General features: G+C 38.6%; 1 protein-coding gene across 2 annotated transcripts in view; it reads left to right on the top strand.

The window, feature by feature from the left end:
• Positions 1–728: 728 nt before the first annotated feature.
• SOX30 (SRY-box transcription factor 30) overlaps positions 729–19064 on the top strand; it is a 35618-nt gene continuing 17282 nt past the window's right edge. Inside the window, exons 1-4 of one of the 2 annotated variants that reach the window (XM_059174156.1) lie at positions 734–2122; positions 4122–4361; positions 5760–5939; positions 12396–12888. In XM_059174156.1, the coding sequence (XP_059030139.1) occupies positions 1111–2122; positions 4122–4361; positions 5760–5939; positions 12396–12888 (1925 nt within the window). In that variant the 5' untranslated portion in view covers positions 734–1110. Of the gene's footprint in view, positions 2123–4121; positions 4362–5759; positions 5940–12395; positions 12889–19064 lie in introns of both variants that reach the window. The other variant, XM_059174157.1, reaches the window with a different exon arrangement.

Genomic DNA, 19064 nt, shown 5'->3' with positions numbered 1-19064 from the left:
AAAGGAGATCTGACCTGATTTTCAGAATCAGATAATAAGAATTCTCTGAGAAAGTGACATTTGGACTGCAGTTTTAAAAATGCGCAGCAGGAGGCAAGGAGACACAAGAGGGGAACAGCGTTCAAAGCCCCTTAAGGTAGAATGATGAGAGGCCACTGTGGCTGGAGTCCACAAAGCCATAGCCTTTTGGGGCTTTATATGCTTTGCAAGTATATTAGACCATTATCATGCGGTCAGTGGGGAGCCATGGGAATATCTAGGAGCGCGAGGTGTGACAGAACAGAATTATATTTGCACTTTAAAAAAGATCTCGGGCAGCTGGAACATAGTGGAACAAGGGTGACAATGGAGACTATTCACACAGCCTTGGCAGTATCCAGGCGAAAGATGATGGAAGCTTGGAGCAGAGTAACGGCGGTGGGAGGTCATTAGGATTTTTTTAGGAGACGGATTTGGCCTGTGTTTCTGCAAGTAGGGCCCAAAGAACCTTATGATTAATTCAAAGTTTAATAGTACAGTTATTGCACAAAAGGGGGAGTTGCAAAGCCTCCCCCTGTTCCCCTTGGTATGGATCCAAAGGCCCCCAGTGATGCCCGGCGCCTTCAGGGTACTCGGCAGAGCAAAGCGCACACTCAGGGCCAGGTTCCCCACGCCGCGTACGGGACTCACTGGACTTTATCCTCCGGAGGTCAGTGGCGTGGAACCGCACCGTCTCCTGGGCAACACCATTGTCGGGCTCTCCGGCCGGGGGAGGGGTAACTAAGGACAACGGCCGGATGAGAACTCCGGAAGAGAGGCAAAGTCAGAGGGGGAAAATGGGCAGCACGAGCCACAGCCCAAGCCATCGCGGGTGATTCGAGGGCGCAGCACGAGGAGAGAGCCGAGGGCCGGAGGGGCCGCAGAATGCGCCTGTGATTGGAGGGCCGGGGGTATCGGGACGCTTGTGATTGGGCGAGGCCAAGACGAAGGGCCGCTTTTTGAACCGCGTAGGGTTCTGGGTAGCAAGGACCTTGGAAGGGTCTTAACCGAAAGGGGGAGGGGGAAGGTCGCCAACAAACGGCTGAGCTCACAATCCGGGCCGGGACCCGGCCGGGGCGTCCCCCTCCCCCCATGGAGAGAGCCAGGCCGGAGCCGCAACCTCAGCCGCGCCAACTGCCGCGGGCGACCCCGCCGCGCCCGCTCCGCCCTGCTCCCCCACAGCTGCCGGTCGAGGGCGCCTCCTTCAGGGCTGCGGCCGCGGAGCTTCCCCCGTCGCCGCCCACCCCGTGCGCGGCCGCCATTGCGACCGTGGCCTCGTCGTGCGGCGAGGCTCAGGCGTCGGGTGTACAGCCCGCGGCGCGGCGGCTGCTGCAGGTGAAGCCGGAGCAGGTGTTGCTGCTGCCGCCAGGGCCACCGCTGGCTCAGGCCCGGGACGAAGTCGTCGTCGCCTCACCGGCGCAAGCACGGCTGCTGCAGCTGAGGCCCGAGCTGCTGCTGCTGCCGCCGCCTCCGCCCGCGTCCGACGGCGCCCCCTGCCGACCGGAGCTGCACCCGCTGCAGTCCCGAGCGCTGCACGTCAAGGCCGAGAAGCAGGAGCAGGGGCCCGACTTGGATCCATCGGCGGGGACGCGAAGGCCTGTGGAGGCAGGCCCTAGGGCCTCCAGGACGGCCAAGGTAGAAGGCCCGGGGCCAGCTCTCGACGGCCACGGAGGGGACGAGAAAAAGGGCAAGCTGGAAGCGGAAGAGGTCATGAGGGACGTGGTGAAAGGCGGGGAGGGCAAAACCCTGGCGACCATCAGAGAAGGAGTCATCAAAACAGAGGAGCACGAGAGACTCCGCGAGGACTGCAGGCTGGGCACGGAGCCCGCGTCCAATGGCCTGGTCCACGGCAACAAAGAAGTCATCCTAGCCCAGCCATCCAGTGCCTTTGGGCCACACCAGCAAGACCTCAGGATCCCTTTGACTCTCCACACGGTCCCCCCTGGGGCCCGGATCCAATTTCAGGGACCTCCGCCTTCAGAGCTGATACGGTTGACCAAGGTCCCCTTGACACCGGTGCCTATTAAAATGCAATCCTTACTGGAACCTTCTGTAAAAATTGAAACCAAAGATGTCCCGCTCACCGTGCTTCCCTCAGATGCAGGTATTAGACGGCAGGGGAATCTGGTTTTCAAACTTCGCCTATGTTGCCCCATAGCTGACATGTCAGCAGTTCAGAAGCCTAAACTAGAAAAATAAAATCATGGAACTGAATGATTACAGGGCAAAGTCCGCACAGGTATCACTTCCAGTTGACTTGTACACATACCAGTAAAATACACTAAGATGTTCCAAGATTCCCATTTTTCTAAAAATCGATTTTAAGGCCCCGTGAATGATGAGTTTTAGAGGTGACTAATGTTTATACACAAAATAGGAATATTCTCACTATAAACACCATTATGTCAGCCCTCCGTTTCTATGCTACACTTTGTTGTAGTAGTTCAGTATTTTTATGTGTATCAAGAAAATTTTATTTTTAGGGCGCCTGGGTGGCTCAGTGCGTTAAGCCGCTGCCTTCGGCTCAGGTCATGATCTCAGGGTCCTGGGATCGAGTCCCGCATCGGGCTCTCTGCTCAGCAGGGAGCCTGCTTCCTCTCTCTCTCTCTCTCTCTCTCTCTCTGCCTGCCTCTCCATCTACTTGTGATTTCTCTCTGTCAAATAAATAAATAAAATCTTTAAAAAAAAAAAAAAGAAAATTTTATTTTTATAAAAACATTTTATTTGAGAGAGTGAGTGAGAGAGAGAAAGCACAAACGAGGGGAGAGGCAAAGGGAGAGGGAGAGCTGACTTGCCACTGAGCAGGAAGCAGGACCTGAGGCTCCATCCCAGGACCCTGGGATCCTGATCTGAGCCAAAGGCAGATGCTTAATAGTCTGAGCCCCCCAGGTACCCCAAGAAGAATATTTTAAATAGTGTTTAATGAAAAAATGTTTATATTCAAATAGGAAAGTTTGTACTGAATTTGGAGGTGATTTGTCTTCTTTAAAAATGAATAGTAACCATTTTTCCAAGAAAACAGTACATGATTAATGTAATACTTTAGTATTGTAAAAGTTAAGAATGTAGAGAAATACAGAAAATGAAGATAGAATAAGCTAGAAATTGTTTTCAAAAATGACCATAGTTAGCAGCAACTAATAGATATTTTTTCACTACTCATTATTTACAAATATATAGTTAGGAAATTCTTAAGATTTAATTCAGATAATTTTATGCCAATGTCATGGAAAATCATACCATCAGTTCATATTTTTATTCACCTTATATTTGCTGTTTTCTTATTTTCCTTACTGATCTTTCCATGTCACCCTCTTTCTTTTATAAACTTCATTTTCTGAAGGAGAGAAAGGGAAAGATTTCTTTATAATATTTAATCCTTTGTGCATCTTAAAAAATTTTGTATAATAAGAAAATAAAGAGAGACAATATAAGAAGTTTATAGACAGTTTTTGATGAATTAGGTGAGAGATGTGAATTTAGCCACCGTCCTTTATTGTAATTTCAACTGGTTCTATGACTCTCTAAAAGTCACTTTTATTATTTTTCTTCTATTTTTTTCTCCCAGGTCATAGGATTAGTGTCAATCACCCACTTTGGCTAGAGCTTCACCTTCATAATGAAATAGAATATAGTATATTACAAATATTTTTACTTAACAGACAGTACAGGGGCATGTAAATGAGTTCCTTTAAACATTTAGGGAGCACCTAGCTGGTGGTAAGATTATAGTTATGAGTAAGTCCTAGTTCCTGTTCCCCAGTAATAGAAGATTTTATTTTAAATGGGAAAGAAACTAAATGTTAACTATTGGTAGAAGTATTACCAAAGACCAAGGAAGTAATAAGCCAAAAGTTTATGGTGTCTTCAACATTATCACTCCTACAAATTCTTCAACAATATTTTTTTGAGGAAAAGAAAGAGTCTAAGCTGTAGTTTAGAATGCTGAGTTCAGGGGTTATGAGGCATTCTGGAATACTGGCAGTTCTTTGTATTTCCTCCAGTTAAAAATAAATATAGATGAAGGTGCACTTCATTTTAACATTGTGTTTGCATCTGTGTGTATGGCACATTAATTCAGTCTTTTAATTTTTGTCATGTAGGAATACCAGATACTCCCTTCAGTAAGGACAGAAATGGTCATGTGAAGCGACCCATGAATGCATTTATGGTTTGGGCAAGGATTCACCGGCCAGCACTAGCTAAAGCTAACCCAGCAGCCAACAATGCAGAAATCAGTGTCCAGCTTGGGTTAGAGTGGAACAAACTTAGTGAAGAACAAAAGAAACCTTATTATGATGAAGCACAAAAGATTAAAGAAAAGCACAGAGAGGAATTTCCTGGTAATCAAATGAAACTTCTTTCTAATTTAAATTGATTTAGGTAAAGATTAGACAAAAATGCATATTTTTTCTAATCTAATATGTAAAATAAAGAGAATAAAGGCTAATAGTATAGTAATGATGGAATTGACTCAGGGCATACATTTTCTTAAATAGAAGCAAGTAGAGGAATATCTGGTCTCATATTTGCCAACTAATAACAAACCGGGGGACATAATTTTGCTGTGGTTTTTTTTTTTTAATGGGTTTTATTTATCTACCTGACAGAGATCACAAGTAGGCAGAGAGGCAGGCCGGCGGGTTGGGGGGTTGGGGGAAGCAGGCTGTTGAGCAGAGAGCCCGATGTGGGGCTTGATCCCAGGACCCTGGGATCATGACCTGAGCAGAAGGCAGAGGCTTAAACCCACTGAGCCACCCAGGCACCCCTTTTACTGTGGTTTTGATTAAATATACAGATATGAATTTAATGAAGTTAAACTCCAGAATGTAAGTCTACAATTTTGCAAATATACTAGAAAATGAAGATTTAAAATCATAGCAACAGAAACAAATATGCATCATACACTTAAAGACAATGAGAATGCAGGATTGGCACCAGGCTCCATTTTGATGTTATATGGTTATCAGAACACACTTATGTCTTCTAATTGCCAAATTTATCCTCATCATGATGTAGTTTGAAACAATTTCTGATTTACTCCCCAGCCATGAGGGCATTTCGATTAAGCTTGGGTAAAGGCAAAGTGTATGGCCAACATGATCATGCATGATGAGAAAATATTTTTTTCTAAAATATGAGAAGAAAGGTTTTGGGTGTCAGAGTCAACAGTTACAGAGAACCAGTTATTCTGTTTATACAATGGCTGCAAACTGTTAAACTCTATTCTTCTGACTTTGGAAGGAAATTGGGTTGTTTGTGGACTTGAGACTGCCAAGTTTAGGAGAGTGACTCTTCCTAAGCTAGGTATAAAAATAGTGACTGGTCATTAATGACCATTCCATTGTAAGATATAGACAATTATATCTCATAGAAAGTGAGGGAACAGGAGGAAATGAATAGCTTACAGGGGCATTGTTTTATAGGTAAAGGAAAAGCTTTGGGATTCAAACTCAGTTTCTTTAATGTTGATTTTACTGTGGATTCAATATGTGTCTTTGGATATAAAACATTTGATCTCACTCTTCCTTTGAATTATGGGTTACAATATTGACCACTAGTTGGGAACTATAAAGACATTAAAATGCACAGAAATTGCATAATAAGGTTGGAAAAGACATTTTACTATAGACAATAATTAGTTTTTTTAAGAAGTTTTTTTTCTGTGAAAAGAACTATTTAAAGGCTAAATAAATAGGGTCCTTATGTTCAAATTAAAAATTGCTTATCTTCTTCTATAGGTTGGGTTTATCAACCTCGTCCAGGGAAGCGAAAACGCTTCCCTCTAAGTGTTTCCAATGTATTTTCTGGTACCACACAGAATATCATCTCTACAAATCCTACAACAATATATCCTTATCGCTCACCTACCTACTCTGTGGTAATTCCCAGCCTACAGAACACCATCACTCATCCAGTTGGTGAGTTTATTATAGATTATGAATTTTTAAAAATATTTTATTTATTTATTTGACAAACAGAGATCACAAGTAGGCAGAGAGGCAGGCAAAGAGAGAGGAGGAAGCAGGCTCCCCGCTGAGCAGAGAGCCCGATGTAGGGCTTGATCCCAGGACCTGGGATCATGACACGAGCCGAAGGCAGAGGCTTCAAACCACTGAGCCACCCAGACATCCCTGTAGATTATGAATTTTTAATAGTTGTGTGAAAATTTTGCCTTTAGTTGAAATTTTGTTTTTGTTAACTTAAGAATTTTTAGAACCATAGTATTAAGAGAAAAAATCAAGAGGAAAGTAAAAACATAAAATTGGAGAAAGAAAAATTTCAGTAGATATGAAAGCATTTGGGTTTGCCAGAGTAGCAAATGTTCTGTGTGTAAAACCTCAGAGTATTTAACTAAATTGGATAAGCCCATAGATTAGGCAGATAATGCAGGAAATGATGAGGTAATTCAAAAGGAAATAGGAGTATCTTTTTACTATTAGCATAAAAGAATGCCTTGCTAATGGGGTACAGAGCATCCTGTTCTGGAATTTAGCAATGATGACTGATCTGTTAAGACCATTCTCTTGCTGCTCTAGATAAGCGGTGGAAGTAATCTGTTTTCTACCAAATATTTAGTTCTCTATATTGTCTTTACCTAAATTTCTCCTCTATTATCAGTTCTTTATAACATTCCTGTCTGTTCCTTTTAATAACCTAAAGTTGAAAAATTAGTATCTTAAGAACTTGTTGTAGGGCTGTCCCATCATGGGTTTGTTCTTCCAGAATCTCTTTTAACCACCTCTTAGGCAGAGCTTTATATATTCACTACTTACTATTACTTGGCCTAAAACTACTGCTCTTTCCAGTTTCCACCTGCTCAGACCCTTTTGGTAATAAAGCCACCCCTATGTGCTGAGAGGTTTAGATATCTTAAAAATTGACTTCTTAGAATATTACACATTTTCAATGTTTTTTTTCTCTGTGTATCATTATAGCAATTGACAGCAACAAAGCCACAGTCAGGATGTCTAGTCTCAAGAGAAAGATGCAGAAAGCTCATTCTATTGCCCTATTCTCTTCCAGCACAGTCAAGCACTTCCATACTTCACTATTTGGCAGTATCTCCTTTAATTCTGTATTTCAGCCTAGGCTTAATTATGCTTTTCTTAACTTACTTTGTTTTGTCTGCTATGATATTTATGATTTCTACCTTCATAATCTATATGTTTTCTCCTTATTCCTTTTTCTAAGACCTCTCTTTTATCTGCTTCTATCCACAGTTAAATGCCTTATGAGACCACTTGTATTTACTTCAGCTAATATTTTCTCAGTTCTGACTTGGAGTTTCTTTACAGATCTTAGGTGGCATTCACCCAAGATTTACTTCTATTAATTTTGTCAATCTGGAATAGAACACTCTGTGAACTTGCCATTATACCACAGTAGTGTATATATTCTTAACATATGTGCTATGAAAATGAATTGGGGTTCAGACATCTTACAGTCTTTTGTGTCAGAAGGGGTTTATTGAGTCTTTCTGTTCTTCTCTCTGTTCTTCTTTCAGTTGCCTTTTACACTGTAATGACTATTCCATTGATTCCACTGGGTTTCTTCTTTCTGTGATAGAGTCACTTAGCATTGACTTTGAGGTCCCTCAGATATGACTCCTTCAATTTTCCTTTGGACTGCTTAATTTTTATTTGCACTTATACACTTGGACTTCTTATTTTACACATTTGGACAAGCTTTTCATCTTTAAAGGATGTCTTTCCTTTTTGATAGGTTCTCTCTGATTTGCTCAGTTAACCATTAAAACTTTCTGATTTATTTGAGGCACAATTTTTCCTTCTGGGTTTTTAGCATTATCATATAAAATAGCCTTCATTTTTTAATGAACTCTTAATTTTAGTTATCCCTATTAGCTTTATTTCCCCCTAGCTGACATCTGTATTTCCAAAAATCTAATAACCCCAGGGTGGACTTTTTTGTCTTTTCTTGTTGTTGTTAAGATCTTAATATAAATATGTTGTGATCACTACTGCCTATATATTTCATATACAGAATTCATGCACTTTATATTAGTCTTTATCCATTATTTGGTTCTCAAAGTTATCTCATTTTACTGTGTATTCTACTAAACCTATTTGTTCTAATAAACAATTATGTGTTATGTATTATAATACATAAGATGCAAGCATCTTAGTATATTTTTATCTCATGAAGTTAATCTATTTGAAATCTAGCAATATAATTTGGTATTCTCCCTTGTTTTGGTGAATATTTCTATCTCAGATGTTTTCTCAGTCTGTAGTATATTCCACTGTTATATATGCATGCCTGCCTACCTATCCCCATTACATAATGTTTATTAAGTACTAAATATAGGTCAAACTCTGTGTTTGAGATAGAATACAAAGGTATCTTGATAGTCTCCTATTGAAGAGCTTATAGGGTAGTTGTAGAAAGAATAGATAACAATACAAGTAATTTTACTATTTCTTTGATGGCATCTATAGCACCTTATCTGTTATTATTTCCATGACCAATGCATTGTGTCCACTGTGTCTTTCATATTTAATTCCATATTCCAAGCTCTTCTATTTCTCATTTCCAAAAATGATTACAGCATGATAATCCAGAATTCTTTTTAGATATCTTTCTTTTATCAAATGTCTTTGATGCTGGCTATGCCAGCATTCTCATTTTATATTAAATATCAAATTTGTTTATTTTAAAGTCTTCTAGAACTCTGGTGGAAGCTATATTTATTTTAGGCTGGCTTTTATTTTTTTATAAAGATATATTTTTAAATTTATTTATTTGACAGAGAGAAATCACAAGCAGATGGAGAGGCAGGCAGAGAGAGAGAGAGGGAAGCAGGCTCCCTGCTGAGCAGAGAGCCCGATGCGGGACTCGATCCCAGGACCCCGAGATCATGACCTGAGCCGAAGGCAGCGGCTTAACCCACTGAGCCACCCAGGCGCCCTAGGCTGGCTTTTAAATGTCACTTTATACATAATATGAATTTTCTGGTGAATTATTTTGTTCTCTACATTTTATTTCTAAAGCCCCAAATTGGTTTGCCTTATTATATTATCAGTTGACATCTTTCACTCTTCTGAATTTATATTTTCTCTAAATTTTTAATTTAAAACGTTTACTACTATTTTAGTTGTTTGGTAGTAGATATATGGTGCCTTTTCAGTTATTTATCTATTTATCATTATTCTGATACTGTTATAATCCAAAAAAGTCTGGCCTTCTCTTTGCCTTAAGATCCATTCCAGCAAAGTATCATGTCCATGAGAAACACAAATCTAGGCTCAAAAATTCTTTGAAAAGTGATGTAGTTCTTTATTGTAGGTTTTCTTGATGGGGGCAGGGAAGGAAGAATCACATGGTTCAACATACTCCAAGTCATCTTGGGGCTCCTCGTTACCATTGTTTCTTTACAAATTCTCACTTTTTTTTTTTTTTTTTAAATCAGTTCCGTGTTTATCCCAATTCTCCATTCCCCATCTCTGTCTCTGTGTCTCTGCCTGTTACTCCATTTCTCTCCCCTCTCCTTCTCTCTCTGCCTCTCTTATTGTTCAGACACATGCTGGTCCTTCTCTCCAGACTACCTCCATACAACTTTTTCTTGTAGAGAAATTTGGTCTGTTCTCAGTTTCTGCCATTCTTCATTCCTTCACTATTTATCCCAGTCACACAACAAAAGCCTCATCGCACCCTCTGTCCAGTCAGTACAGACAGTGAATTCTTTCCCTTTTGGAGAGATGGTGGGGGAGTATTGAAAATTAATAACTTCTTTTGTTCCTGTCATATTATATCATAGATCTAGAATTCTTCTTTTATCTCATGTAATGATTAGATAATGCTAGCTGCTTTATAAGCACCTAAACATAATGGTTTAAACAGAATTATGGTTTATTTTTATCCATTTAAAGTCTAAAATAGGTATTTCTAGTCAGTGTACAGATGTCTTTGAAGGAGTGACTCCTGGGCACAAACTACTTCTCTGCTGTGGCACTGCCATCTTTCATATGTGGCATCCAAGGCCACTGGACTAGTGTGCATGAATCTACAGAACAGGAAAGAGCATGGAAGATAATACCTGAAGGTTTTCAGGGGCCAGGCTCAGAAGTGGTGCACATCTCTTCTACCTTCCATTAGGTAGCTCTTCCATGGCAACTCCTCTGACTGCAAGGGAGGCTGGGAAAGATAATTTAACTATGTGCTAGAAGAAGAGAAAACAGATGACTGGCTAGTTTTTTCAATCCCTTATCTAAAGTTTGATACATTAGAGCTCTGCCCTTCCCACAAGTCTTCTCTCTTCACTGACAGTTTATGGAAATGCCTAGATGTTGCAGACTTTAACTTCCTGCTTAGCAACCAGAATTTCAACATTTAGGACATCTTCCTTATACTTCTATGTAACTCTCTATGCATCTATTTTATTTTTAACCTCAGACCAAAACAGTGCCTGACATATGTTGGTTACTTGGTGAATATTGAGTTAAAGGATGCATGATTTATCATCTCATGCCTCGTACTGCTTTTTTTTTTAGAAATATCTTCGGTAAAAAAGAACATTTCATGTCAGCTAAAAAATGAGTTCCTTCTTTCTTCAGTAACTAAAACAATACCAGTTGGTCTATATAACTTTACTTTGCCTAGGAAGATCATACTTCTTTACTGAGGACTAAGAGCTTCTTGTACTAGCTATAGGGAGGAGAAGCCTGGGTCAGAGGTCTAACTTTTAGGAGCAGATGTTTTGAGTACAGTGATAATTCAATTACAAGTCATTCTGGCTTCATGGTTGTTTAGATAAGGGAGTTCTCCTTATAGCAGATCAGTGGTAGAAGTGCTATCAGGTATAGGTTTATTTGTTAGGGTTTCTTTTCCCCCATCTAGCCATAGCTTTCTAACTATTATTAGCCAAGTTCCATGCCAAAAACTTGGATGCAGGTTTGAAAGAAAGTGCTCCTGCTCTCAAGCTTCCAGTTTTGTGGGTAGGGGTGGCAGAGAAGCAAGTCACAGAGATTTATAACATTTTGTGATAAGTTATAGACTTACATGTTCTAAGGGAACATGGAAGAGGGAAATTATTTTATGCTTGATCAATCAAGAAAGGTCTAAGGCCTGTGCCTCATGGGGGCCGGGGGAGGGGGGCACATAGCCTTAACAACTATGAGTCAGGACAGCTTCACGCACACCCTGACCCTATGTTGTCTGTGCTTGACTGAGTCAGGGGCCATTTTTGAAACAGATAGATCGATCTCTTAATTCCCTACTTGCAGGTTTAGGAGGAGCATTGTATTCTTATTCTGGGGAGAAAGAAGGAAGGAAAGGCCTTCCCTGGGCAATGCTAAGAAAAGATCTACATTTCTTTCAGCCTCTTGCAGAGACATATTTCTAATCATAGTCTGTTCTTGGACTGCACTGTGGATCTAACTGCACTGGAATAAAACAGATCATGACTCTATTGCTGTGGCTTCCCTCTATATTTCTTTGGAAAAGTTTAATTAAGTTTAGGCTAAATGTGCTATTTGAATAACTTGGTGACTCACTCAATTAGTAGTCCTCTCTTGTTCAAGAGCATGATTGTTTCACCTACCTATTAAATTCTGCCATATTTGTTATGCCTTGCTGCAAAATACTGTTTTCATATCTGTCACAAATTGTTGACCTGTGGCAAGTCCTCTTCTCACCTGGGAATTTCCTTTTGTAATAGCATTGACATTGAATGCAATGAAGCAAAATAATTTTACTGGCTGTTTATTTTTTCAGTTAAAAAATTAAATGTAATTCTAATGTCAATTTAATATAGGGAAGTATATGCAATAGTAGAAAAATGACCCATATACTACCCTGAAATCTCAATATTCAAAGGAAAGTTAACATATTTACACAATAGAAAATTCAAACAGTACCAGTAGATATATAATAAAAGTCTACCTGTCCATTGTCCTGTCCCTTCTCCCAGATGACTGTTCCTTAGAAGTAACCACTGTCAGTAGTTTCATATTACTTTTTTTAAAGAAACATTTATATATACACATTAGCATTTGTATGTTTTCATCTTTCACTCAATCACTCAACTTTAGTCCTTTTACTTATCCTTTCAGAAATATTTGCTGAAGGCCATACAGACTTTTGAGCCCTGGATGTACAGCAGGGAGCAAAACAGAACAGGTCTCTCTTCTCATGGCACTTAGAATCTAGATGGGAAAGAGAGACAAAAAATATATATATAAACAATTATTTCAAATTGTTCAAATTCTATAAAGGAAATAGAGTGGTGTGGTGTGGTAATGTTATTAGGTGAGATGGTTAGTGAGGACTTCTGGTTGTACAGTTTATTAAATTCTGGATAAAGAAAAACATGGAGCAACTCAATTAATGCCAGACCTATGCTGTTTTTATTTCTGAAGGTGACGCCCCACCTGCCATCCAACTGCCCACACCTGCGGTCCAGCGCCCAAGCCCCATCTCACTTTTCCAGCCCAGCGTTTCCAGTACTGCCCAGGTGGGCATCCAGGCTCCAAGCCTGCCCCTCCGTCCAGCACTCCCACCCCAGCGCTTTGCGGGGCCCTCCCAAACAGACACTCATCGGCTGCACTCCGGAGCCAGTCGCTCCGTGAAGAGACCTACTCCGGTCTCTCTGGAGAACACCAACAGGATTCCAACTAGTGCAAGTACTGCCCATGCCAGATTTGCGACCTCAACCATCCAACCTCCCAAGGAGTATCCCAGCGTTTCCACTTGTCCCAGAAGTGCTCCAATCCCCCAGGCTCCTCCTATTCCACACTCACATGTCTACCAAGCTCCTCCCCTTGGCCATCCGGCCACGTTGTTTGGGACACCACCACGATTTTCTTTTCATCACCCTTACTTCCTACCTGGACCTCACTACTTCCCATCAAGGTAAATGAACATTTTTTTTCTTTCACCTGAAGACACATACAGCTAATGAATTTTTACCTCTGAAGGTACTCCTTATTTAGAAAGGGACTCCCTCAATTCTGGTTGGAATCTGATTTAGATTAGAGGCTGAACAGGGGCCAGGCAGTTAATATAAATACATGAATGAGGCTAGATGAGGACTAGGAGGCCAAAGAGAGTTCATACCCCATCTAATGGGGTAGCTGCTACTCAGCTGTAGCTGATGGTCACCACAAGATAATACAGGCTCCAATGTTGTCAGATCTGATTTTTTTTTGAAGAATCAGTTATAAGGGTCCTTAAGATCATTTACTTACTCTCCCCATACCCTATTCATAGACTTGTGCTTCTCAGACTTATTTTTTGTGTATCATTCCTAGGTGATCTTGTTACAATGAAGATGCTGAGTCAGTAGGTCTGGGGTAGAGCAGTATCCTATACCAGGGTATAGTAGGCTTGATATTCTGCATCTCTAACAAGTTCCCAAGTGATGCCAGTTCTATTGATTTGTAGACCAAACTTTGAATAGCAACACTATAGAGGAAAGTGCTTGGTCTGGGAGGTTTAATGACTTGTTCAAAGTTACACAGTTGTCTTTTTAACCCAAAAAATTCCCATATAAATTATCAGTGAAAGAATTGATTTTTATAGGAAAGCATCTAGGGAAAACAAATTTATAATTTTTCATTTTGGAGTGCTAGAATGTAGCTTCCTAGCAAATACTCTAATATAGTAAAAGTTCTACTTTTCAATTGTTAAGCACATAAGCCGATAGTTACTACTGAGATTAGAGTGTTACATGTTCAGTACCAATCTTCTATTGTTACTTATTTAGGAAAGTAAAATTACTTCCCACATAGACATACCAATAGCTCAAAGAACTTTTCAGGTATATGTTACATTACTCCAATTCATAATAAGAGTGTTTGTTTTCAAGGCCTTACCTCAGTTTGCCACAACGGTTCCCCATTTTATGGTTTAGTGGCGGTCGAGGGGTCGGTGACTCATGTTCTGGTGCAACTTTTTGCTGTTAGAGGAAGCAATATAGACATTTTTTCTCAAAGTGTTATGGTTGTGCATTTTGATTTATTTGGTGACTTCCTGAAGAATTGGCTCAAGGGCTTGCCTTTGTTTCATGAACCTCAAAATACTCTCAGGGTTTGAGTTGTCTTTCAAGTGGTGTTTGTGAAAAATATTCAAAGGCATACGCTACTTCCGCTTTCTGAGGGTAAGGGACAACAGTTGGGGCAAGCAGGAGGCACACTGAAAATCCTAGAAGAGGCTGGGAAGGAGGTACATGGGGAGTAAGAGCTTTGAAAAGCTCCCATATATACTGCGAAATCCAGAATGGCACACACACACCCAGGGCTAGACACATATTCAACAAGCACCTGAGAAGACTGTAAGCTTTCACCTCTGACTGATCTTTAGGCTCTGTGTAAGTAGAAAACTGAGTCTAAGAAAGAACTGTAAACAGCCTGGACAAGCACTAAAGGAGTACCCCAATTCAGAAGCAATCTGCATAGACTGGGAGAATGTTTTTTACTCTGTTTTGCTTTGTCTGGTTCTACATGTTTAAGGAAAGCTCTGCCAAATCACTAAGATAATGGAACAGAGACTTAAATAATCACAAAAGACAGAGAATGAAGTCTTTACAAAAAGTCTAGAAAAGTGACCAATGAAACACATAAGTACAACTCAAAAGAAACAACAGCATCATACCCTGGGGAGGGGCAGAAATCTGATTTTTAGAAATACTGTATTATAATACTAAAAACGTCCAGTTTTCAACAAAAAATTCCTATGCATGTAAGGAAATAAGAATATGGTATCTACAAGGAAAAAAGTTAACAGAAACTATCCCCAAGGAAGCCCAGACATTGGATTTACTAGACAAAGACTTTAAATTAACTGTCTTGAGCTAAAGGGAAATAAAAGAAACTATGGACAGAGAACTAGATGAAACAAGGAGAATAGAGTACCACCAAATAGAGAAAAAAATCAATAAAAATACAGAAATTATAAAAAGGAACCAAATAGAAATCTTGGATCTTAAAATTATAGTAACTGAAATGAAAAATCACTATGGAGACCCAGCAGCATGTTTGAGCAGACAGAAGAATTAGTGAATATAAAGTGATTAGAATTAGTGAATATAAAGTGAAAGAATTAGTGAATATAAAGAATTAGTGAATTTAAAGAATTAGTGAATATAAAGATCAATATAAAAATATAATTAGTGAATATAAAGATAGGTCAATTGCAATCATCCAATCTAAGAGGCAGAATTAAAAATAGTTAAGAGTAAACAGAATCTAAGGGACCTGTGGGACACCATCAGATCTACCAACATAATCATCAGAGTTTCTGGAGAAAAGGTGAGAAAGGAAGGGCAGAAAGAATATTTAAAGAGATAGTGGCCAAAAATGATCCAAATTTGAAGAAGGATGTGAATCCAAGAAGTTGAATGAATACTAACTAGGATAAATACAAAGAGATCCACACTAAGATACATTATAATCAAGCTATTAAATATCAATGATGAAGAAAGACTCTTGAGTGCAGCTAGAAGAAAATGACTTATCTTGTACAGGAGATTCTCAATAAAGCTAACAGCCAATTTCACATCAGAAACCGTGGAGGACAGAAGGCAGTGGGATACAAAGTGCTGAAAGAAAAAAGCCATCAACCAAGAATTCTATAATTGACAAAGTATCCTTCAAAAATAAAGGAGAAATAAAAGCCTGCCAGATTACAAAAGTTGAGGAATTTCAGAACTAGTAGACATGTCCTACAAGAAATGCTGAAGGGGGGGCGCCTGGGTGGCTCAGTGGGTTAAGCCTCTGCCTTCGGCTCAGGTCATGATCTCAGGGTCCTGGGATCGAGCCCCACATCGGGCTCTCTGCTGAGGAGGAAGCCTGCTTCCCTTTCTCTCTCTCTCTCTGCCTGCCTCTCCATCTACTTGTGATCTCTCTCTGTCAAATAAATAAAATCTTAAAAAAAAAAAAAAAGAAATGCTGAAGGGACTATTCCAAGCTGAAATGAAAAGACACTAGACAGTAACTCAAAGCCAAACAAAGAAATAAAGAACAGTGGTAAAAGTTACTATATAGGTAGTTATAAAACCCAGTGTTACTGCATTTTTGGTTAGTAACTTCTCTTTTTTTTTTTCTATATTATTTAAAACGTAAATGCATAAGCAATTATTATAAATCTATGTCAATGGATAAAGTATATATATAATTAATGACAATATAAAGTGGGAGTGATGTTTTATACAGAGTCTTCATATGCCAATAAAGGCAAATATCAGTTTAAATTAGATTGTTATACATTTAGGATTTTAATTGTAATCTCCAAGGCAACCATTTAAGAAAATAACTATAAATATGCAAAAAGAAAACAAGGGAACACAGTAGCCCTCTAGAAAAATCCATTAAGTATAGAAGAAGACCTTAATGGAAAAACTGAGGAAAAACAAAAAATTGACATATATAAAGCAAAATAGCAAAATGGCAAAATAAGTTCTTCCTTACTGGTAATCAATTTAAATATAAGTGGATTAAACTCTCTAATTAAAAGCAGAAATTGGCAGAGTGTATTAAAAATAGTATCAAAATATATTCTATCTGCAAAAGACTCACTTTAAATCCAAAGACACAAATAGGTTGAAAGGGGAAAAAATAAAAGAAGATATTCCATGCAAATAGTAACCAAAAAGAGATGGGCTTCTATAATAATATTAGACAAAATAGATTTTATGTCAAAAATTGTTACAGTAGATAAAGAAGGACATTACATATTGATAAAAAGTTAATACATTAAAAAGATACAGTGATTATAACCGTATACATATGCAACAAAGGGCCCCAAAACATATGAAGCCAAAATTCGCAGAATTAAAGAGAGAAATAGATAAACTTAATGATGACAGTTGATGTCTTAAATATTTTTTTGAGATATAACTGATATATACCATTAGTTTTATGTGTACAACATACATTTTTTTTTTGCTTGTTATGAGAACTTTTAAGATTTAGTCTCTCAGCAACTTTCAAATATACAACATGGTATTATTAACTATTGTCACAATGCTGTACAATATGTCTCCAGGACTTATATATCTTATAACTGGAAGTTTGTAACTTTAGACCACCTTCACCCTTTTTTCCCATTTCCTCCCCCATACCTCCTTTGGCAATCACCAATCTGTTCTCTATGAATTCATGTATTTTTAATTTCCATGTATAAGTGAGATCATACCATACCTGTCTTTCTGTGACTTATTTTACTTAGCATAATGTCCTCAAGATTCATCCATATTATTACAGGATTTCTTCCCTCTTATACAGCTGAATAATATTCCACTGTATGTATGGAACCTCTGTACATGTACATGGGGGTACAGTTATTCTTTCAAGTTAGCGTCTTTATTTCCTTCAAATAAATACCCAGAAGTGGAATTGCTGGATCATAAGACAGTTCTATTTTTAATTGAGGAATGTTCATATTATTTCTCATAGTGGCTATACCAATTTACTTTACCACCAATAGTGCACACAAGGGTTCTCTTTTCTCCACATCCTCACCAACACTTGTTAGTCCTTATCTTTTTTATAAAACCATTTAAACAGGTGTAAGGTAATGTCTCATTGTGTTTTTTTATGTGCATTTCCCCGATGATTAGTGACGTTGAGGTACCTTATCATGTACCTGTTAGCCATCTGTATGTCTTCTTTGGAAAAATGTCTATTTAGATCCTGTGCCTATTTTTTTTTTTTTGAGATATGTTGGTATTTTTTTTTAATCTTTATTTTTTTATAAACATATAATGTATTTTTATCCCCAGGGGTACAGGCTGTGAATCGCCAGGTTTACACACTTCACAGCCTCACCATGGCACATATTCTCCCCAATATGTGCCTATTTTTTAATTGGATTGTTGTTTTGTTGCTATTGACTTGTATGAGTTCTTTATAGATTTTGGATATTAAGGCCTTATCAGATATATGGGTTGCAAATATTTTCTCCTATTTTGTAGCTTACTGTTTCATTTCGTTACTGGTTTCCTTTGCTGTGGAGAAGCTTTTTATTTTGATGTGGTCCCACTTGTTTATTTCTGTTTTTATTGCCTTATGATGTCAAGCCCAAAGCATCATCAGCAAGACCAATGTCAAGAAGCTTACTGCCTATGTTTTCTTTTAGGAATTTTATGATATGGGGTCTTATGTTCAAGTCTTTAATCTTTAATTTTTGGGGTGATTTTTATGTATGGCATAAAATAGGGGTTTCATTATTTCCATGTGACTGTTCAGTTTTCTTAACATCATTTATTGAAGAGACTATCCTTTCCTGATTGTATATGCTTGACTCCTTTGTAAATTAGTTGACCATGTATGTGTGAGTTTATTTCTCGTCTCTCTATTCTTTTCTGTTGATCTGTGTCTGGTTTTATGCCAATACCATATTGTTTTATTATAGATTTATAATATAGTTTGAAATCAGGGAGTATAATGTCCCTAATTTTGTTCTTTCTCAAGATTGCTTTGACTTTGGGGTCTTTTGTGGTTCCATACAAATTTTAGGATTGTTTGTTCTATTTCTGTGAAAAATTCCACTGGAATTTTGATAGGGGTTGCATTGAATCTATAGATTCCTTTGGGTACTATAGACATTTTAGCAATACTTCTTTTGATCCATGAGCACAGAATATCTTTCCGTTTATTTATGTTTTCTTCAGTTTCTTTCACCAACATCTTATCATTTTCAGCATACAAGTCTTTCACCTTTCTGGTTAAATTTATTTTTAGGTATTTTATTCTTCTTGAAGCAGTTGTAAATGGGATTGTTTTCTTAATTCCTTTTTATAATAGCTTTTTTTTAGTGTATAGAAATGCAGAGGATTTTTGTTTATTCATTTTGTATCCTCAAACTTTACTGAATTTGTTGATTAGTTCTAACTTTTTTTTCAATGGAATCTTTAGGGTTTTCTAAGTATAATATATCAGTGCAAATAGAGACAGTTTTACTTCTTCTTTTCCAGTTTGGGTGCCTTTTATTTCTTTTTCTTGCCTGATATCTCTGTCTTGGTGTTCCAATACTATGTTGAATAGAAGTGGCAAGTGTGAGCATCCTTGTCTTACTCTCTTCTTTTTTTA

The sequence above is a fragment of the Mustela lutreola genome, chromosome 5 (assembly GCF_030435805.1).
Source record: "Mustela lutreola isolate mMusLut2 chromosome 5, mMusLut2.pri, whole genome shotgun sequence".
Lineage (NCBI taxonomy): Eukaryota > Metazoa > Chordata > Mammalia > Carnivora > Mustelidae > Mustela > Mustela lutreola.
This window is presented reverse-complemented; position numbering and strand designations above follow the sequence as displayed.